Raw genomic sequence first — 19569 nt, forward strand, 5'->3', positions numbered from 1 at the left:
CGGCCCCGCTGCTGGTGTTGTTTCTCCATGCACGGGCCGGTTGCAACAGGTCACGGGCTGAAATTCAACCCCGAGCGGCGCGGAGGCTGCGGGGCTCGGCGTGTCCCAAGCGGCTGGGGGCAGCCCTGGCCCTGCTCTGAGCCCCCCCCCCAAGCACCCCCAGCCCCACGGCTCCGCACCGGGAACGTGGGTGCTGCCCAAACCCGTCCCCGGGCTTGGTTTTGGGGGCGGAGGAGGAGGAAGCTGGTACTTCCCCTGCTGGTTGCAGCCAGGCGTTTCCGGACGGTTCTTGCCCCTTTGGGCTCGGCTGCCACATTTGCCCTTTCCTGCCTCTGGTCCCCTGGGGTACCCCTGCCCCCCGCAAAGAAACGCCCGCAGCCACATCATTAATTCTGTTTTATTTGTGTTTTTTTTTTTTCTCCTTTTTTTCCTTTTTTGAAGTACCGTACAAAAATCCTTACAGTAACAAATACTGGGTTTACATTAGTAAACATCAACAGAAAGAGCATAGAGAACTACTGCTGGTAACGAACAGCTGAAGTGGCAAGTTAGAGTATTTATTATTGCATATACCTACGAACTAAAATCTCAGTAGCGCTCACACAGCCGCCACGTCCTCTCCGAGCACAAAGCGGTCGGGGACACCCGTGCCACCTCCGGCCACTCTCCAGTGACACGAGAGCCCTCGGGGTTACGTCGGGGAGCTCGGAGCAATGCGAGCCGACCCGAAGCAGGAGGGGCTGGACGCGTTTCTTGGGACCTCGCCGCGACGCTGGGGGCCGCCCTCGCCCCCTCGAAGGGCCGAGCTGTGCCCCGGGGAGCAGGGACGGCCGCGGTGCGCCCATGGGACGTGGGCGCGCGGTTGGGTGGGGGACATGCGGGTGACAAGCAGCAAAGCACAGCCCAGGGCCTCGAAAACAACATCACTACCTGGTTAACCCGCAGGCGCGGACAGCACGAGCGAAAGCATCAAAAGACAAATCACAAACTAGCTTATTCCGGGGGAGCTGCGCTGCAGGGAGCTCGGTTCTTCCACCCGAGAGGGAGCGAGGGGCAAAGCAGCGGTTCTGAGCCAAGTCGAGCACTGTCGGGGAAATGGCAGCCCCGGGGAAGGGCCTGTTCCTCCTCGTTGCACGCAAGACCACGAGCGCAGCCCTGCTGGGGCCAGCCCCGCGGCTCCGGCCGCAGTGACGTGCGCGGGCGGGCAGCGACGGCGGCACTGGAAGATGCAGCGGGGCCACCACGGCCCTGCTGAGCTGACACCGAGCTGCCCACGCTGCCGTGGTGGGGAAGAAGCTGCAGCTGCGGGCTGGAAAGGGACAGCGTGGGGAGAAGCAGAAATTTGGCCGGGAGGGTAAAAGAAAAAACCCAACGCCGTCACGGGAAGCTGGAATTTCCTCGGCCAGCAAAGCCCGGGGGAAGCACCCAGGGAAGCGCCGAGAGCGGCTGGAGCAGCGACGCTCCCGGACGCGGTGGCTGGCGTGGTGAGCGGCCCCGAGCTCACCTAGGTGGGGTCGTGCAGGGGCGAGGGGCTGGAGGAGCCGCTGCCTGCAGCCCACCCCGCAGGGCAGGAGCCCGGCCCAAGGCTTTGGGGTGTCCCAGCACCCCACAGACCCCGGGAGGGCTCCGGGCACGGGGGCTGCCGGCCCTGCTCCCACCCGCCCCCATCTCGCATGTCTGAGCTCAAACCATTCCCTGAACGTCCACGGATGGCTTTTGCCAAGCGATCCCCCGAGCCATAGCACCGAACGCTGACAAAAGAGGGGAACCCCAAAATAGAGCCCAGGGCGCACAGAGCAGGGAGCGGGGTCTGTACAGCTGAGCGCAGGAGAGCTGCCACAAACGAGGGGAACGTGACGTTTGCTCCAACAAACCCAGATCCCCCAAAGGATCCAAAAGGATCTGGGAACCGTCCCGGACCCGCGCGAGCAGCTGAGGTGACCGGGGGAAGGAGAGCGAGTGACAGGAACAGGGCAGAGCCAGCTGCAGGTGGTGCACAGAGGACGGGGCGCGGGCACGGCACATGCGGACGCCCCGTGCTCCGGCACCGAGCGTGCGGGGCGCCCCGCAGAGCGAGCCGCGACGCGAAGCAGAAGCAGCAAAGCCTACAGCATCCCCCAGCCCTTCCGGAGGTCTCGGGAAGGGAAGGGGAAGAGCCTCTCAGGCAAATCAAGAGGATGATCGATGCTTTCCAGGCAGACAGGATAAGCCCGTAAAGCAGAAACCACCCCGGCCTCGGCTCACAGGCTCGGGTGCAGCTTTTAAAGACCCGCCAGGGCCACCCCGCACCTCCTCCTTCACCCCGCGCCCTCTGCGCTCAGCATTTTCTGCAAAGACGCCACCGGCCCTGCCCGCGCCGGCCAGCCGCGAGGGGCACCCCTGCAGCGACCCGCCCCCCCCAGTCCCCATACAGTACTCATGAATATAAGTGCTTCGCATACACAGTTCGACATCATGCATATACGTTTCTACGTGCTAAGGCCCTCGGCCCAGCGGAGATACCGTCCTCCTGCAGCGGAGAGGTCCTTCATTTTGCGTAGGGCTCGTAGTGTGCGTCGGGCTCCGGCCCCCTCCTGCTCCCGCTGGCAGGACCCGAGCCTGCAGCAGCCCGGCCGGCCACTGCCCACGCGCTTGCAGGTCGTAGTGGGAGCTCAGCACACGCCGGGGCTGGGTAAGCAGCTGATTACAAAAAGAACCGTATTTACAGAGCTACAGTTAGCTTCAACGGGTTACGCTCGCAGAGATTCACCAAAGACAACCAGGAACAAAGAGCTGTGCGTCCCACAGGTTCTGCCGGGAAAGACACGGGTACCAAGGTGGGTTTCACAGCTTGGCTGGCACAACTAAGGGGAGAGATTCGTCGCTGACAGGGTCCTCCCTCTCCAGGCAGCAACGCTCGGGAGGTGGCTACGACACCAGGGACCAAGAGTGAGAAGGGGCACAGCACAGAGCAGGGAGCTCGGCCACGAAGCCCCCCTCCCCGGCACGCCCGCCGCCCCACGGAGGACGCGCTTTTCTCTTTCCGAAATGAGTCTCTGCACAACAGAGCAGCAGCCCTCGTACCAGACACCAGCTCCCACCCCAGCCCGCGAAGTCACCGAGGGAAGTGAGAGCGGAGGACGCGTACGCTCGGCCGAGGCTCCTCCTCTGCCTTCTCCAGCGCCCGGGCAGGGAGCCCCTCGCCCAGAGCAGCGCCAGCGGCCGCTGGGCCGGGGCAGTGACCTGCACCACAGCGCAGGGGAATCAGGATCTAGCTCTACGGTGATGCATAGCGGGGCAACCTGCCAGCAAGAAGGGGTCTGACCTGTTTGTCGGGGAAGGGGAAGGGCTGTGCTCGCCCACAGCGGTTCAATTACAACTGGATCCCACCTCCTAAGGACTGGAGCCCACTGGGAGTCAACAGGCTTTTTGTCCCAGGCTTTTTGTCCCACCAGCCAACACGGGTTTCAGCTACTGACCAAAAAAGGGACACCAGGAACGGTCACAGACATCTCGGAGGCTCTGGAGGGGCAGGAGCACAGAGACTCAACTATACAGGGTGCAAGAGTCCAGAGCCAGAAAGCAGTGCCCTGGGGAGAAGCTGAAGGCAGCTGTTGTGTTGTGCATGGGCTGCTCATCTGGCGGGTGGCTGGGAAAGGACCGGGTGAGCCAGCGTGACATTCAGGGAGTCATTGTGCTGCACCAGGGACGTGTGCTTGTAGTGCAAGACCAGGTCCTTGAGGGAGGCGTAGAGGTTGTAGGGCTCCGCGAAGCCGTAGCCAGACGCCGTCTTGTAGATGACGCAGTGCTTGGTGTCACCATCCACCCTGCCAGGGAGAGGAGGGAGCGCGGGTTAGCGGCGAGCGAGGAACCCCTGCTAGGAGAGCGGCGGCGGGGCACGAGCAGGAGCAGCCCAAAGCTACGTCTGGCCCTGGCACGAGGAGCTGAGGCAGACGGGAGACCTCGGGGAAGCCCGGCCTGCCAGCTGACGCCTCCGCCAGGCTCCAGCATCTGGCAGGAGAAGGGCAGAGCGACACGGGAGCGCAGCCGGTGCCAGCCCCATCCCGCCACGTCTCTCTCTGCCCGTCTGTGCTCCCCACGTGTCACACAGAGCGCAGAGTCGAGCCGGCAGCCCCGGCCGCACGGAGGTACTCACACCACGGAGCAGGCGTAGCACCCCTTCTGGCTGCTCTCGCGGATCAGGAAGGTGCCGTCCCGCTTGCCGCACAGCATCTCCTCGGCCTGCAGGCGGTTGATCTTCCCCACGTACCACGTCCGCTCCTCGTGATGAGGCAGCTCCTCCTCGTCATCCATCATGGAGTACTGACTGCAATCGAGCACACGCAGGGGGTCAGGGCCCCTCGGTTCAGGCACGTGGCCCCCCAGCGTCTTCCCTCCCACTGGTAGCTGCCAGCACTCCTTCCAGCAGGGAATTCGGCCTCAGCTCCCAGACAGGGCGATGGGACTTGCCCGAGGCTCTGGAACAGCCCCCCCACACCCCCCGACACGCGAGCGGGGACACTCACTCCTCTGTCTCGTTCTTGATGCCCAGCCACTCGTTGATTTTCTTCTGCCGGGCACCCTTCTGCGTCAGCCACCTGGGGAAGGAGAGGCAGAGCTCAGGAGAGGCAGTGTGCCCGGGCCAGGCAGCGCTCACGCAGCCATCGCCAGAGGGCAGCAGCCTCCCCCTTTGAGAAGCCGCCATTCCCTGAAGCTGCATGCTGCGGGGCTCCTCGCTGCTGCACGCAGCAGCCCTGCAAGCCGGTCCAACAAGCCTCAAAGCCCTCGAGGAGCCAGCTGGATGGCTCCCGGGCCGGGCTGGAGGGGGAGCAGGGCCCCTCTGCCAGCCCTCCGCGGGGGCAGGAGCTACCTACACCAAGTACTGGTCCCGCAGTTTGCGCAGCTGCATGAGGTCTGGCTTGAGGCTGTTCATGCGCTTGTCGATCTCCCGGTTTTCCGAGGCCTGTTTCTTCAGGTCCTGCTCCAGCTTCATCTTGCTGTCATGAATCTCCGTGATGCGAGATTTGAGCTTCTCCGAGTTCATGAGGATCCTGGGAGGGGAAACAAAAAAAGGGGGGGGGGGGAATTCAGCTGTGAGCCAAGGCGGGGGAGGCGGAGGAGGCAGCCTGCCAGCTCCCGCCCGCAGCAGGCGGTTGGAGCGACGAGGACTGCGCATGCCTCGGCTCTGCCCCGAGCCCCGATGATCCTCCCAGCCCCAGGAGCCCTTCCCCGGGCAGGGCAGGTCACCGCTGCCCCCAGTCCTCACCGCTGCACCTCCTTCTCGTTGCCCTCCCGCCGGAAGCGCTCGATGTACTCCTTGCTGCACTTCTCCTGCGTCTGACACTGCTCCTCAAAGATCTTGATCGTCTCGTTGAAGGCCTCGATTGCCGTCCTCTTCATCTGCAGCTCCTGAATTGGAGAGAGGGGAGAGCTGAGGAAGTGGCGAGGATTTGGGCAGGTTTTCGCCCATCTGCAGCCCCTTCCCACCCCCCTCCTAATCCAGCACTGTCCTCGGTGCAGTCAAAATATCCCCCACTTCAAAGCCCGTTCTCTGAGGAGCCCCCCCGAAAGCCAGGAGCAGACAAATGGGGCAGGGGGTGCCCAAGCTCTGCTCTCCGTGCCCAGTGTGTGCCCCCTGGGACACGTACCTGGGACGTGCGCGTGTACTCCTCGTACAGCAGGTCGTACTCCCAGCTCTTGTCCTGGTACTGCTGGTGATAGACTTTCAGCTGCTCTCCCACGGCTTCCACGCTGTCCTCTTTCACCACTTGGTCCTGCCATACACACAGCCTCAGTCAGGACCCGCTCTTGCCCTACAGCAGCCCCCCTGCAAGGCAACCGGCCCCAAAAACCCCCACCAGCCCTGCAGGGTGCCCCACAGAGCAACGTCCCAGCACGGGGAAGAGGCGCTGCATCTACCAGAGGGCCAGGATGATGGATGGCCCTGGTTCGGGCTGTCCCTGCAGCACGGACCTCACCTGCTGGTACTTGGAGATGGGGTAGAGCAGCCGCGTGTCCAGCTTGGCGTTGTACTGGGCGAGCGACTCGTGCCGGTAATGCGTGATGAGCTCCACCACCGAGCCAAAAGTCAGGGGCTCCGAGAAGCCGTACTTCCCTTCCCGGTGAAAGATCTTGATCAGCTTGTTATTGCCTCCTTTCCTGCAGAGGGGAGGGGAGAGCGGAGGGTGGTTATCACCACCGCAGGGCCCCGCACCAGCCTGGACGTGTCCCTTTGTGCCAGCCCGATGTCCCAGCCGCCACAAGCACGGGGACACGTGTTGAGATCCCGGCGCCCTACCTGAGCGTGAGCGTGTACTCGCCCTGGATCTTGCTGGAAGCATCCCGCACCAGGAAGGTACCGTCCGGCGTGTCCCGCAGCTTCTCGTTCACCTCCTCCCTGCGAGGGACAGGGACGATCGTCACGGCCTGCGAGGCGCAGCCAGAGCTGCCCTGAACCCGACAGAGCGGGCGCCCAGGAGCGGAGCTGCCGGCCACCCCCTTACCGGGAAATGTCACCCCAGTACCACTCGGCGTCCTGCAAGGGCACGCTGTTCCCGTTGGCCAGGCTGGCGGCGCTGGGCTTTGGCTTAGGTGGTTTTGGAGGCAACGCTGGAAGAGAAGCAGGGTTGAGGAAGGGTTGAAGCGGGGCTGGCCCAAGTCCCAGCTCCCCACCCTCGCTAAGGGCAAGCCCTTGGAGCTCCAAGTCCCCCTCTCCCCGCGGTGGCTGTCCTGGGAAGCCCCGCTCGGCTGCTGCGCTGCCAGGAGCTGCTCCAGGCACATCTACAGCAGCAGATCAGCACCTCGAGGCTGCATCCGAGCACAGCTGGGCTACAGAAATGCCCTCGGCAATCTGCTCGTGGAGGCAGAATCCCCACCCACGGAGCACAAATGCCAGCGCCTCGGGCCCCAAGGGGGCGTTTCGGCTCCTGGGGACGGTACCTGGAGGCAGCTGTTCCGGCTCCAAGTCCTTCAGCTGCAGAAGCATCTCCAGAAAAAGCACGGAGAAGTCAGGGCTCAGCTCTGGGCTGCGGGGAGAGAGGAACCAGTGAGATCAGCACTGAGTTGGGGAGAATTTGGCACCGCCCTGTGCCCCCCCGGGGCAATGGGTCAGCGGGGTCAGCTGCTCATCCCCGCACAGCCCAGCTGCCGGAGCGCAGGCTGACACAGAAGCGAGGGCCCTGCCCTGGCCTCGAGCCCCAGCTCTGCGTGCTGCCAGCAGTTTAATCCCACGTGCAGCGAGGCCGGGGCTGCGGGCAGACATGCTCTTACAGCCTGGGCTCCTCGTCCTGGCAGGCAAAGCGGCCGGCACGGGGTACGCAGCAGGGACCCGAGAGCCTCACGTACCTGGCGCCAGGCAGCCGGAGGAGAAGGGGGCCGAAGATCTCTCCCAGGGCCCGAGGGTGGAGGTTGTTGCTCTCGGCCTGCTGTGATACCTTCCCCAGATGCCGGAGCAGGAACTGCAGGGTGAGCGTGTTCTGGAGCGGGACCGCAGGCGACTCCAGGGCCAGCAGCAGCTGTTTCCGGCAATTCTCCGGCTGGGGGACCTCTGGGGAGAGAAACCAGGCACGATGGAAGGGGCTGGGACAGCCGGCACCGCGTTCCACGCGCTGGCAGCCGCGGTGTGGGAGCGCTGTCAGCACCAGAGGCCGTGCGACGGACCCCACAGGGACAGGACCTGTTTTAACAACCCAAACGCATCCATCCCACCCACCTCCCCGCTCCCAAGCGTGGCCGGGGAGGCCCTTACCCTGCAGGACGCGAAGGATGTCGCCGTGCACCGACACGGGCACCACGGGGGAGGGCAGGTCCTGCAGGTAGCCGCGCAGCGCCTCGCCCAGGGAGTGCACGTCGAAGGGCTCCAGGTCGCCCAGGCTCCAATCTGCCAGGGCAGAGATCTCCCATGGGTGGTGGGCGCAGACCCCGGGCGCCCGGGCAGCAGCCCCGGTGCTGCCAGCGCCTCGCACCCATCCCACACCGCAGCGGGAGCGCAGCAAGCGGCGGCGGCTCGTGCAGCAGGGTCGGCACGGTGAAGCCAGGCACCTGGTTCAGACCACAAAGCAGCCACAAAACCCTGGCTGGGCTTCGGGGCTCAGCACAAACAGCCCTGCTCTGAACTCGCTGCAACCTCTGCTCCTGCGGGAGACGCAACCCACGCTCGCCGCAGCCCCCCCGGCCAGCCAGCGGTCCTGGGACGCGGCACACGGGGCCCGCGGGGGAGCGCGGAGCTCTTGGAGCCAAGCAGCCCACGCGACCAAGACCTCCTTGACGTGCCCGTCTCCCCACAACGCGCTGGCTCAGCTCGGGCTCCCCTAGGAGGGGGTAGCGGTAATTTTGGGTGCCCGCGCCTTTCGCGGGTCAGAGCTTTGTTCCTTGCTGCTGTTAGAGACGTGCGTGGAGAGGGAGAGAGACAACCGGCCACGTACTGGGAAAACGTGGGGAAAATGCCTCCCTTTGACTCGTGCCGCCCCACGAACGCAAGGCTCAGGCTACCGGGACGGCACACGATGCCTGTGGCCGGAGCTGACAGCACCGCTCAGCTCGGGTTCGTGAGGAGCGCCTGCGGAAGGGAACAAGCCAGCGTGGTGCTGGAGGAGGCCCAGCTGAGAGGCAGACAGCTCCCAAGGCTCCCCGGCGGAGCCATCAGCCGCAGGCACAGCAGAGCCACGGCTCCAGCCACCAAGCTGAGCTCTGAGATCCTCCCCTGCTCGTTAGCGGCGTGACGGGGCCAGGGAAGCCTCCAGCAGCCTGTCGCCAGAGCACCCCGAGAGCAGGGTGCCCCGAAGAGACGGCAGGAGACGTGTGGGGGGATCCGCTGGGCTGCGAGCCTCCCCGCTGGCGCTGCGTCCCTTCGCCCCGGCAGGAATCCCCCCGTCCCGTCCCGTCCCGTCCCCAGCACGCAAAGAGGGGGCTGGGGCAGGACAGGGCAGGCCCAGCCCCGCAGGCAGCGTGCCGGCAGTCAGGAACTGCCGGGGACAGGCGAGCCCGGCCTGGATTGCATTAGCACTGGCGCTGTCACATCCCCTAATCTCCTCCATCTGAGCCCATTCGCCTCCTCGCCGCGAGGAGCTGGTTCTTACCGGTTCTCAGAGCTTGCCTCAGTTCGGAGCCAGATGTCCTGTACAACATCTCGCTGTCTAACCCTGCGGAAGCGAGGACGCTGCTGTTAGCTGCGAGCCCCGCGGCTCGCACGCGCCGTTTCGGAGCCAGCCCGGTGCCAGCCCGGCCGGACGAGAGCCGCAGCGCGGATAACGAGGCCGGGACGGCGTCCAGGGCAGCTGGCTCCCACGGCGCGCCCGCAGATGCTGCCACAGCCCCCCCCTTTGGCCCCCGCGACGCCCCGCTGCAGCTCCGGGCCCTGGCTCAGCGCCCTCACGGCACGGGTTTGGTGGGGGGGCTCCTCTCTGCAGCCCCCAAGAGCCTGCCCAGCACCCAGCCAGGCCGCGTGGGCGTCCCGCTGCGGAGCCGGCACCACAGCCCGAGCTCCTTGGAGCAGGACGGCACGGCGGGGTCAAATTCTGGACCCTGGGGACCAGAATTCGAGGCCAGGGAGGAGCAGGAGGCCCCCCTCCTGCAGGCAGCTGCGTCCCGCATGTCCCACTGAGCTCGGTCCGACGCCAGCAGCTTTTCACAACAGCTGCCTTCCCCCCCCGTCCTCGCCGTGGGTTTCGGGCCCGTACCTTTCTTCTCGATAGCTTCCACCAGCCTCACCAGCAGCGGCGGCGCGATCTCCGGGGGACTGAACTGCTCCTGCAGGTCGGGGAGAGGAGACCCTGGGGAGGAGGGAGAGGGAGAGGAGGCGTCAGACGCAGCTCGGCCCGCAGCAGATGGCTCGCAGCAGATCCAGGGCTAGAGACAACCGACGCTACTCCCAGCAGCGGCACCCCCGAGCGGGGAAAGCCCAGCCCCTGCTGCCAGCCCACGGCCCTCCAAACACCGCACGGAGCCCGCAAGCTGGCCCCAAACCCGCACAGCGCTTGCAGAGCCCAGCCCTGCTCGGAGCCCCACGGAGCACAGCGGGGTGTGCGCACGGCGAGGGATCCCTGCCGCTTTCTGCAGAGCTCGGTTTACCTCCCCGAGCGCCCCGGGGGACCAAGGACACCCGGGGCAGGCACCGCAGGGGTTACTCGGGCTCTGGAGCTCCGGCCAGGCTCAGCCTCTGCCCGGGACGGGACGCGGCACGGGGCTGGCGGAGCAGCGCGGCCGGGGAGCTCGCTCGCGGCGGTGAGCTGTGATTAATGCAGCAATTCAGACAGAGCGCTGCGTCAGCAAATTCCTGCCCTTGATTGCTCGCTGAACATGGAAACCAGCCCTCTCGCTGCCTCCCCCTCCCCGCTAGCCCACGGCCTCCTCCGTGCAAGCTGTTACAGGGCGCGGGCAGCCCGCGGCACGGGACCCGGCTGCCCCTTGGCGGGGGAGCTGCGGGCAGCCGGCGGTTCCCGAGTGCCCGAGCCCCTCCGGGCCTCGCCGCCGCAGCCGAGCGCTCCCAAACCCTCCCCACGGGTACCCAGGGCACGGCCCCGCGCGGGGCAGCGGCGTTTCGGCGCCGCCTCGGGTCCGTAATGGGGTCGGGGCAGCGTGGGAAGGGCTGCGGCACGCCGCCCGGCAGGGCTGCCTGCTGCTGCTGCTGCTGCTGCGCCCGAGGCGCCTCTCGGCGAGCTGGAGCCGGAGCTGGGAGAGCTGCAGCTTGATCACGGGGCCGGGCGGAGGAGCTGCCAACGCGGGGAGCCTACGTGCTGCGGCGCGGTGGCTTCGGGGCTGGCTCGGCAGGGCCCCGGGCACCCTTCCCTGCGCTCAGGGTGACGCACGCCGGGGCAGGAGCGCGCACGCCCGGCCGCGAGGCTGCCAGCGGGAGCGAGAGCAGCGCCGGGCTCGGCCCCGCTCCGTGCTGAGCACCAGGCAGGGCAGGAGGCTCCCCCACGGCACCGGGGGAAGTCGGCGGTCCGTGAGGACGCCCAGCACGGCCCGCTCGGCCGAGGCAGAGCCAGAAGGCCGCTCCCTGTTGTGAAACGCGGCCCCGGTGTCACGGCTGTGACCCCAGCTTGCCCGGTGGCAAGCTGCAGGGCAGTGCCTGGCTGAGCCTCCTGCCCCCACGGCCTCGCCGGGAGCCACGGCCTCGCCGTGGGGGGGGGACAAAACAGCTCGGGGCAGCGCTTCCAGGCGGCGACCGTGGAGAAAGGAGCAGCTTGGCGAGGACCCGAGCTGCTGCCGGATGATCCCGCACCACAGCGGGGCTGTGCAGGGAGTCACCCCGTCCCCGGGGCAGGATGGTGCCCTCCACGGTGCTGGTTGGGGCTGAGCCACGCAGGGCTGGCAGCTCCGGGCCTGACCCTCAGGAAGGGAGAAGTAAGAGAAGCAAAAGCTGCGCCCCCCACGTGGGCCGGCCGGGAACGCGCCGCTTCAGCAGGCAGCAGCCGGCCTTTTCACCGGGCCCGCGCCGCGGCCGGCAGCGGGTGCTGAGCCCGCCGTGCTCCGGGCAGGGCCGAGGGAACAAGGGCGCTCACAGCACGGCCGCGGAAATATTTCCGAGCTGCGTTTTCTGCTCGTGCTCTCTGCAGAAGGCGAACACAAATGCCAGCGGCTCAGAAACTGAGCCTCGCAAAGTGCCGGGCCTCGCTGCTCTTCCTCGCGGCCGTGCGCGGCGTGCGGCGGAGGGGGTGCGGGATCACCGGCGGCCGGGACAGCCCCAGGAAGGAGCAGGGCAGGAATTCAGGCGGCTGCGAGCTGAGCGGGGGCAGCCAGGAGCCGTCTGCGCACCTCCCAGGCAGGCCTCACCCCAGCGGGGCAGGCAGACCGCGAAGAGCTCACGCGGCCTTGGCTCCCGTACAACTCCTCGGTTGCAAAAAAAAAATAAATTAAATAAATAAAACGCGTCTGCCCACCAGCACCGTGTTGTGCTGCGTGTAAAAACGGCCTCGGGTGTTCAAATCGCAGCCCCGGGGGTCCCAGGTGGCCGTGGGGGTGTCCCCAAAGGGGGGGGGGGACACAGCTGGCACCCCCCCGGTACCCGATCCTCACGCGGCTCCGGCCTGGGGCAGGACGCAGCCCCGACGGCTTCTTGGTTTCTTTTCCAACCGCGTCCTTTCCACGTGTCAGGAGCTCTGGCACGGATCCTCCTCCACGCCGCGGGGCTCTCTGCGCCCAGCCCCGCACGGGGCAGCGGCTGTGACCACCTGGACGCACCTCGGCCAAGCCCTGCTCGAGGAGGCCGAGGGAGCCCCACGCAGGCACAAATCCAGCCCCCGCGGGAGCGCAGGGCTGGGTGCAGCCAGGGCCGACACGGCCACCACGGAGCGAGCCCCGGGCTGCCGAGAGGAGCCGAGCCTTGGGCGGGCAGCTTGGGAGCGGGGGGACTCCGGTCAGCAGCCCCCACCGTGCTCCCAACCCCGTGGAGACGTCCCCGACCCCGACGGGCGCGGGAGCAGGGGCACAGGAGCGAGACACCCGGCCCCAGCACCCCGCCTGGCGCTCCTTTCTACCCCTCAGGACCCCCCAGAGAGGTTTCATCCGGAGCCTGATGGGACAGAAATAAAAGAAAAAGGCAAAAAAAAAGAAAAAGAGGGATGGGATGCAGCTCTCCAGGCAGCGCCGGGGCCGGCAGCTCGCCTGCCGGAGCCGTGCCAAGCCCGGCTGCGCCCCGCTGCCGCCCCAGGTGCGCGGTGCCCGTGCCCTGCCCGGCCCCGGCCCTGGTGACGGGGAGCGGTGCCAGGCAGGCAAGCACCTAGCTGCAGTTCTGGGCGGTCCTCTTCTCTACCCTGACTTTTCTGTTCTTGCCCAGAGAGGAGGAATTGTGCGTCTCAGCGGGGCCGGGAGGCGCTTGGCAGGGAGCGACACCCCGGGCGCCGCGGAGGCAGAGGCGGGGAGGCGGGCGGGAGAGGTCGGGGCTTCTTCCTCGAGGGAGGGAGCGGGGCAAAACCTCGGCGGGGCAGGGAGAGGGGCCCCGGGGATCCATCGGGCTGGTCGCGGGCCGGAGAAGGAGCTCAGAGAGCTTAGGGTGGGATGAGGCTTGCCCCGAGAAGCTCCGCTAAAGGAGACGGGTGCGCGGGAGGAGCAAAGGGCTTGCCTTTCGGTCAGGGCCGAGCGTGAGCGCACGAAACCCGAGCGGCCCGGCTCCCAGGCAGCAGGGGAGGCACGCGGCAGGGCTCACCTTGCTCCGGAGCCTCCTGCAGCCGGCAGCCGCCGGCCCCCGGCGTCGCGGGCAGGGGTCTCTGCACTCGGGGCCGGTGCGAAGGGACGGAGATCTTCACGGGCCCCACGTACTCCACGTAGGTGCCGGGGAAGTCGCCCTTCTGCTTGGTCCGCTCGTTGACGCCCAGGATCCAGCCGATCTGGTTGGGGTTCTGCTCGTCCCCGTCCTTGAAGCCCAAGGCTTGCAGGGCCCCCTTGCTGACCACCAGGATGTCGCCGGGCAGCAGGTCAATGTCCTCCTCGCGCTCCTTGCGGTAGGGGTAGAGCGCGCGGTACTGGAAGCCGTCGGTGCTGCCCATCCTCTCGGCCACGGGGAGAGGCGGCTCCGAGCGGCGAGGCGGCGCGCTTTGGGGCGGAGAGGAGAGCCCTCAGGGGCAGCTCTCCCCCATCGGCGCTCCCGAGGTCCCTGCGCGAAGCGGCGCCTCAGGAGCCCGGTCCCGGCGTGCTTAGGTGCAGCCCCTTTTCCTCAGCTTGAAGCCGCGGTTCAGCCAGATGATGGAGCAGAGGGAGAAGGAGACGAACATAATCCAGCACTCGCGAGCGGGCATGCGGCGGAGAAACAGATCTGGGTCCGGTTCAGCGGAAGAGAGGCGGCTTTCCTGGAGGCTGGAGGGCAAGAGCTTCGAGCCGCGAGCCGTGGGGCATGCTGCTTCTCCCTCCCCAGCGCCTGCGGAGAGAGGAAAAGGCAATGTGTCACCGCCCGCGCCCCCCCCGGGCCTCGGAGCAGGGGGCTCGTCCCGGCGAGGCAGGGCTCGTTCCTCGCCCGGCCAGGCTCCCGCCGAGCCCCGCATGCAGGCGCTCCTTGCCAGGACGCGCCTGCTAAGAGCGAATTTGCACTCCAAAAAAGCGGGAGAGGAGCCAGCTCGCAGGAACGCTCGGCGGAGGGGACACCTCCTCCCCGCCCGCCACCGGCTCCGCATCCCGAAGAGGCTCTCGCTCCTGCTGCCCCAGCCTGCTCTCCTCGCGGCGCTTCGGCAAACAAGAAGGCGACGAGAGGCACAGACCGGCCTTTATGCGGGCGCCTGCGCGCAGAGAAAAAGGGCGACCCCGCGGCCACCAGCTGGAGGCCCTGAATAGGAGCAAAACAAACGGGATTTAACCTTTTCTTGTGAAACCGACTGAATTTCACAGTTCACCTTCACGTCTCCCCACGGATTCCTACCCCCCAGAGTCGCTTTCTGAAGGTGACTGCCCACGGCCGGGGGTTAACCGCGCAAAGCCAAGTTTTGGACTTGTGAAAAGCACCAAGAGCGTCAAGTGCAGGCAACGCAGGGTTTCTTCAGAGATGGAAGCGAGGGGGGGGGGTAAAAAAACGTCTTTAGAAGCCTTCAAGTCTGCTTAGAGCTGCAAACTGCCTCTGAGTTATTTAAATAGAGAGAAATGGAAGGACAGGATGCCTGCCCAGCCCAGAAAGCCACCGAAAAGAACAAACCCGGGTTGTAACACGTTGTTGGAGGGCTGCGTGAGCCGGGGCATTCCCACCGGCCGGGCACGGCCCCTTTCCCATCCCCTCCCTGCCCTTTCCAGCTCCCTGGGGCTGAAATGGGCAAAGCCCCAGCGCCGAGGAAGGGACCTCGAAGGCAACGGGGCGGCCGGAAAGCTCCCAGCGCTCCCAGGGACACCGGGAGCCGCCGAAACACCGCAGGTCCTGCTCATGGCCCGAGCTGCTTTGGCCCAGAAACCCAAACCTCAGCCGCAAAAGCCTCCGAGCTCCTCGAGGCTGCGGCAGCCCCCGCAGGAGGGGGCGAGGGGGCGCCCCGCGGGGCTCGCTCCCCCCACAAAGGGAGGCGCAGCGAGGCCGCGGCACACGAAACCCGCGCAGGAGCCAGAGCCTGCGCTGCCTGCCGGAGCTCAGGCACGCGGCCCAGCCGGGCCGACTTCTCCGTGAATGAGCAGAGAGCCCTCGGGGGGGGTTGAAGGCTCGCAGGGAGGCTCCAAGCTGGTGGGGAACAGTTCGGAGCCCGACCCGGGTGGCTGCAGAGCTGCTCCCCGGGGCCACGCGGCTCCGAGGGACCCTCGGGAGATGGGGCGAAGCAGCGCACCCCGGCGTCGCCGGAGCCCACATTTCCCAAATGCGGCCCCGGCCAGGAAAATATTACTTGACAACCCGGAGCACGGAGATTTATTTACGGCCACGCTCCGACGCCTGCCCCTCGCCCCTCCGAGCTCTGCCTACCAGGGTCCGACGCAGAGCGATCGGTCCCGGCGAGGACAGAGCCCAAAACGTGCCCCGAGGCAGCGGGGCCGGCACCTCCCCGGCTTCCGCGCCGCGATTGTGGCACCGAGGCGAACTCGTTCCGTGGCTTTGGAAAGCAGAGCGTGGCCCCGGAGCTCCAAGGCTCCCCGAGGAGCAGGTCCCGCAGCTTCTGGCTCCCTCCAGCCGGCGCCGGCTCTTGCACAAGGCCAGGAGGTGCTCGGAGACCTGGCTCTGGGCTGCCCTGCTCCCCACGCCCCAGCACCCAAAAACCGCGGGGGGATTTGCCCAGCGCCAGGCTCACCTGCCTTCCCGTGCCGGGAGCGGTGACGGAGGGCGAGGAGCACCCGGCTGCAAACCCCCACCACCTCTCCGGGGGGGAATCGCCGTCTCCCCGCAAAACCCCCCACGGGGAGCAGGCGGCCGAATCGAGGTGTTTTTGGGGAGGGGGAAGGGACCGCGCCTTTCCCCGAGCCCTTAAAGAGATGTTTGGAGGGAAGGCGAGCTTGGGAAGGAGGCAGGAGGTGCTGGGAGCGTGGGACACGCACGAGCCTGCCCGCTGCAAGCGCACCTCCGGAGCGGGGGCTCTGCGTGCGCCGGGCCGCCAGCGAGATTTCGGCTGGGCCCGGCTCCAGGCTCGCCCAGCTCCCGGGGATGAAACCTCGCGTGCCTGTGCTGGCGAGCACTTGGTGGGCTCCTCCGAACCCCCCTTCCCCGCATCAGACGTCTGAATACCTTCGGTAAATCGACGGCACAATCGCGCGATTCATGAACCGCTGTCAATACTCCCTTTGTTCGACGCATCAGTTCCAAACAAAAAACACATTACGAGTCTTTTTGTGGGTGCCCGGCGCGTAAATAAAAGCATCTGAACGCTTAAAATGTGGTCCCCGGGCTTCTCGACCAAGCTCCAAGCACAGTTCAAAGTGCAGCTCGACTTGAAGCGAGCCTAAGCGTTGCTTTCCCTCCGGCGAGGAGAAAGAATGCATAAAAATGTTTTTTTTTTTTTTTTTTAAAAAGAATGTTTATGACAGCCTACACGGCTCAAACGCTTCCAAGTTACATCAGATCCTTGGGGGGGGGGGGGGGGGGACCAGCACCAAATCAAGCCCTGAGCCGCGAAGCACCGCGTGTTAGGGGGTTGCAAGGAAGGAGCAGAAACCTTTCTTTGCAAGAACGCAGGACGATGCAACCAGGGGGAGAAATAAAATCGGCTCGGGGTTGGGATTCGTGGTTCCGGGCTGCCCAGCGCTTCCCTCCGAGCAGCGAGCGCTGTCCTGAGCCGGGGCTGCCTCTGCCCCAAGCCTCACAGCAGGGATGCGGGGCAGCCGAGGCCGTTTCCAGCTCTTTTCTCACCAAAACCCGCTTCTGATGTGGCTGGCGGCAGAGCCCCGGGAGCAGCAGCTCCCTGGGGGACGCGGCGCGCTTACTGCTCCGCCTTAACGTGACCGCTGCCTACCTCACGCTTCGGGAAGTTTTGGAGAAATTGCTCAGGCTTCTCCCCACCCGGGGCCTTCTTGCTCCCGCTGAAGCTCGTCCCGTCTCACCCGCCTCAGGAACTTTCTCCTCCTCCTCACCGCAGGAGCCTTGCGCTCGGCTGAAGGCTTTCGCTCTCCGGCACCGAGCGGAGAAGGGCGACGTGCCTCGCGCCAGGTCCCTTTGCTCCAGGCTCCCTTGACACCAGTCCCCAGGCACAAAGAACACGCTATTGCCATTTTAGGAACAGTCCCGGAGCAGGGTTTAGGTTTTTTTTTTTTTTTCCCTTCCCCCCCCCCCGAAGTAAGCCAGTAGCTGCGCTTTTGTTACTTCCCTCAAAAATTACAGTTCTAGCAAAGCACACGAAAAAAAGCACATCCGCTTCTGCGGGCCCATCTGCTTAAAATCACGCTCCCGGCGGGATCCGGGATTTGTGCGACAATTTGTCGGGAGCCGTCCTGACACAGCCGTCGCACGGAGCAACCCCACAAGGTGGGAAGCGACCGCGGCAGCAGGCCGGCGTTCTTGGGGTGCGGGCTGGCACGAAACCCCGCAGCCCCAGAAACGCGCCGTTCCCTTCCTCTGCTCGCTTTCCATCTTCCCTCACCCCGTCGCTTCAGCGCCAAGCCGCGGCTCCAGATATTCTCGGAGGAATTAAAAGAGCCCCCGATATTATAAATACTCTTTTTTTTTTTATTGTAAACACACCGAAGCGCCGGCACTCTGCCGCTGCTCCGAGCTGGCTCCGCTCCCCGCTGCATTCCAGCTGAGCTGCGGTTTCTCTCCCAGCCCAGAGCTTTTTGTCCGGCGAGAACCAGCGACGGGGCAGAAAGGGTTTATCCCACGTTCCCAACCCCTTTTCCTAAGGGGTAAAAAGCAAAAAAAAGGAGGGTCTGGGGGCAGCAGTCGCCCCCAGGAGGAGCGAGGCATCGCCGAGCGCCAGCAGCGAGCCGCAGGGGCAGATGGAAGCAGGGTTCGTGCGCGTCAGAGCTCAGAGTCACCAAAGAAACCAAACCACCCCTCGGACTTTCCCACATCATGGAAGAGGCAGGGACTGGAGCAGAGGCCAAGCCAGCCTCAGGGACACCCCAGCCCTTCGCATGCGAGGGAAGGGCGGGCGGAACGGCCAGGAAAGCGACGGTTTAGGCTATATTTACTCAGCTGCCTCCATCCTCTCGCTCTCACGGAGAAAGTCACAGGGCCAGCTCCCCAGCGGCCCCGAGAGAGCAGCTCCGGCAATAAAAGCCGTGCGTTAATGGCAGGCGAGGCAGCCATTCCCCCGCCGCACCGGGCACTGCACGGCGCTGCTGGTGCCGCTCCGGCTCCCGCACCGCTCACTTCAGGCAGGATTCCCCCCCCCTTGTCCCCCCCAGGCTTTTATTCCCCATTCCCCTCCGTTTCGCAAGCGCGTGGCCGCGGGAAACTTCCCCTTCGAGGGGCCGAGGAGCGTCCCCAGGAGATGGAGGGACGCAGGGCACGGACCCCGCTGCAAGGAGCCATGTCGGCCCCATCCCGGGAACCAGGATTTGGGGGCAAGCTGTCAGCGACCCCCCCCAGAGGACCGCTGCCCCCCCCCAGGACACCGAGCCTGGGGAAGCTCAGCGGAGCCCAGCACCACGGAGCTGAGCAGTGGCCACGTCCCTCAGACGGGCTGCCCAGGAGCCCCGGCAGAAGGGGCTGCACCCAGAGGGGTCCCTGCGAGGGGACCCGGGGGGGGGGTGGGGGTGGCCCTGCAGGCTGAGGGGGGGCAGCGACAGCCCCGGCACCGCCGAGGGACACGGAGGGGATGGCAACGGGGGACAGGGCCTGGGCCCGATGAGGCGCTGTGCCCCCCTCTGGGCCCCCACAGGGCTCCCTGCCCCCCCCCTGCGGACCCCCTTACGACCCGTTTCCCCCCCCCCCCAGGGCCTGCTGCTCCTCCTCAGGACCCCCTCAGGGTCCATTGTGCCCCCCTCAGGACCCGCTGCTCCCCTTCAGGGCCCCCTCAGGCCCCCCCTCAAGACCCGCTGAGGACCCTCTGAGGGCCCCCTGAGGACCCCCTCCGGCGCTGCCCCCCCCTCAGAGCCCCCTTAGGGCCCGCTGCACCCCCCCCATAACCCCCTCAAAACCCCCTCAGGACCCTCTGAAGCCCCCCTCAGGCGCTGCCCCCTTCCAGGACCCCCCCAAGACCCCCTCAGGGCCCGCTGCTCCCCCTCAGGGCCCCCCCAGGACCCCCCCCAGGCCCCGTTGCCCCCCCTCAGAGCCCCCCCAGGCCCCCCCCAGGCCCCGTTGCCCCCCCTCAGGACTCGCTGCTCCCCCTCAGGCCCCCCCCCGCCCGCCGTCCCCTCGGCCCGGCCCCGTGCCCACCTCTCCGCCGCCCCCCCGGGCCGCCGCCGCCGCTCGCCTCCAGCCCGCTGCTGCCTCCCGGCCCCGCGGCCGCCTCCAAAGGGCCCGAGCGGCGCCGGAACGGCCCGAGCCCGCCCCGGAAAGGGCCGACAGGAGCCGGACGGGGCCGAACCGCCCCGAAAGGCTCCGAAGGGCTCCGAAGGGCTCCGAAGGGTTCCGAAAGGTTCCGAAAGGTTCCGAAGGCCCCGTGGCCACGCCCCTTCCCCGCCGTCGGAGCCACGCCCCTCGGCCGAGCCGCTCCGGAAAGAGCCGAGCGGCGGTTGGGAGGGGGGAGAGGGGGGAGGGAGGGGGAGTGGGGAGCGGGGGCGCCCCCTGGTGGCGGGAGGGGGGAACTGGCGCGGCGCGGGGCT

At 66.7% G+C, this 19569-nt stretch overlaps 1 protein-coding gene across 2 annotated transcripts; it reads right to left on the minus strand.

Annotated features, from left to right (window-relative positions):
- Window positions 1–381: 381 nt before the first annotated feature.
- PIK3R2 (phosphoinositide-3-kinase regulatory subunit 2) lies at window positions 382–19321 on the minus strand. Of its 2 annotated transcripts, XM_080566025.1 has the most exons (16): window positions 19181–19321; window positions 13124–13831; window positions 9657–9749; window positions 9057–9119; window positions 7727–7858; window positions 7324–7525; window positions 6919–7004; window positions 6483–6588; window positions 6278–6376; window positions 5958–6138; window positions 5628–5753; window positions 5246–5388; window positions 4854–5030; window positions 4506–4577; window positions 4136–4306; window positions 382–3806 (listed from the first exon to the last, which is right to left on the minus strand). In XM_080566025.1, exons 2-16 carry the CDS (start codon window positions 13461–13463, stop codon window positions 3614–3616), a joined length of 2184 nt encoding a protein of 727 aa, XP_080422151.1. In that variant the 5' UTR covers window positions 13464–13831; window positions 19181–19321; the 3' UTR covers window positions 382–3613. The 2 variants fall into 2 exon arrangements, with proteins under 2 accessions (XP_080422151.1, XP_080422152.1); XM_080566026.1 differs by lacking the exons at window positions 13124–13831; window positions 19181–19321 and adding an exon at window positions 10048–10076.
- Between the last annotated feature and the right edge of the window lie 248 nt (window positions 19322–19569).

Source organism: Anser brachyrhynchus (genome assembly GCF_964034855.1).
Source record: "Anser brachyrhynchus genome assembly, chromosome: 23".
In the NCBI taxonomy this organism is placed as follows: Eukaryota; Metazoa; Chordata; class Aves; order Anseriformes; family Anatidae; genus Anser; species Anser brachyrhynchus.

Bases quoted from the DNA above. Each gene is read 5' to 3' on its own strand.
- PIK3R2 (XM_080566025.1), bottom strand. From the start codon at position 13,463: ATGGGCAGCACCGACGGCTTCCAGTACCGCGCGCTCTACCCCTACCGC. The intron at 6,377-6,482 runs GTAAGGGGGTGG...TGTCCCTCGCAG, and splicing joins TACTGGGGTGACATTTCCCG to GGAGGAGGTGAACGAGAAGC. The intron at 4,307-4,505 runs GTGAGTGTCCCC...GCTCGATTGCAG, and splicing joins ATCAAGAACGAGACAGAGGA to TCAGTACTCCATGATGGATG.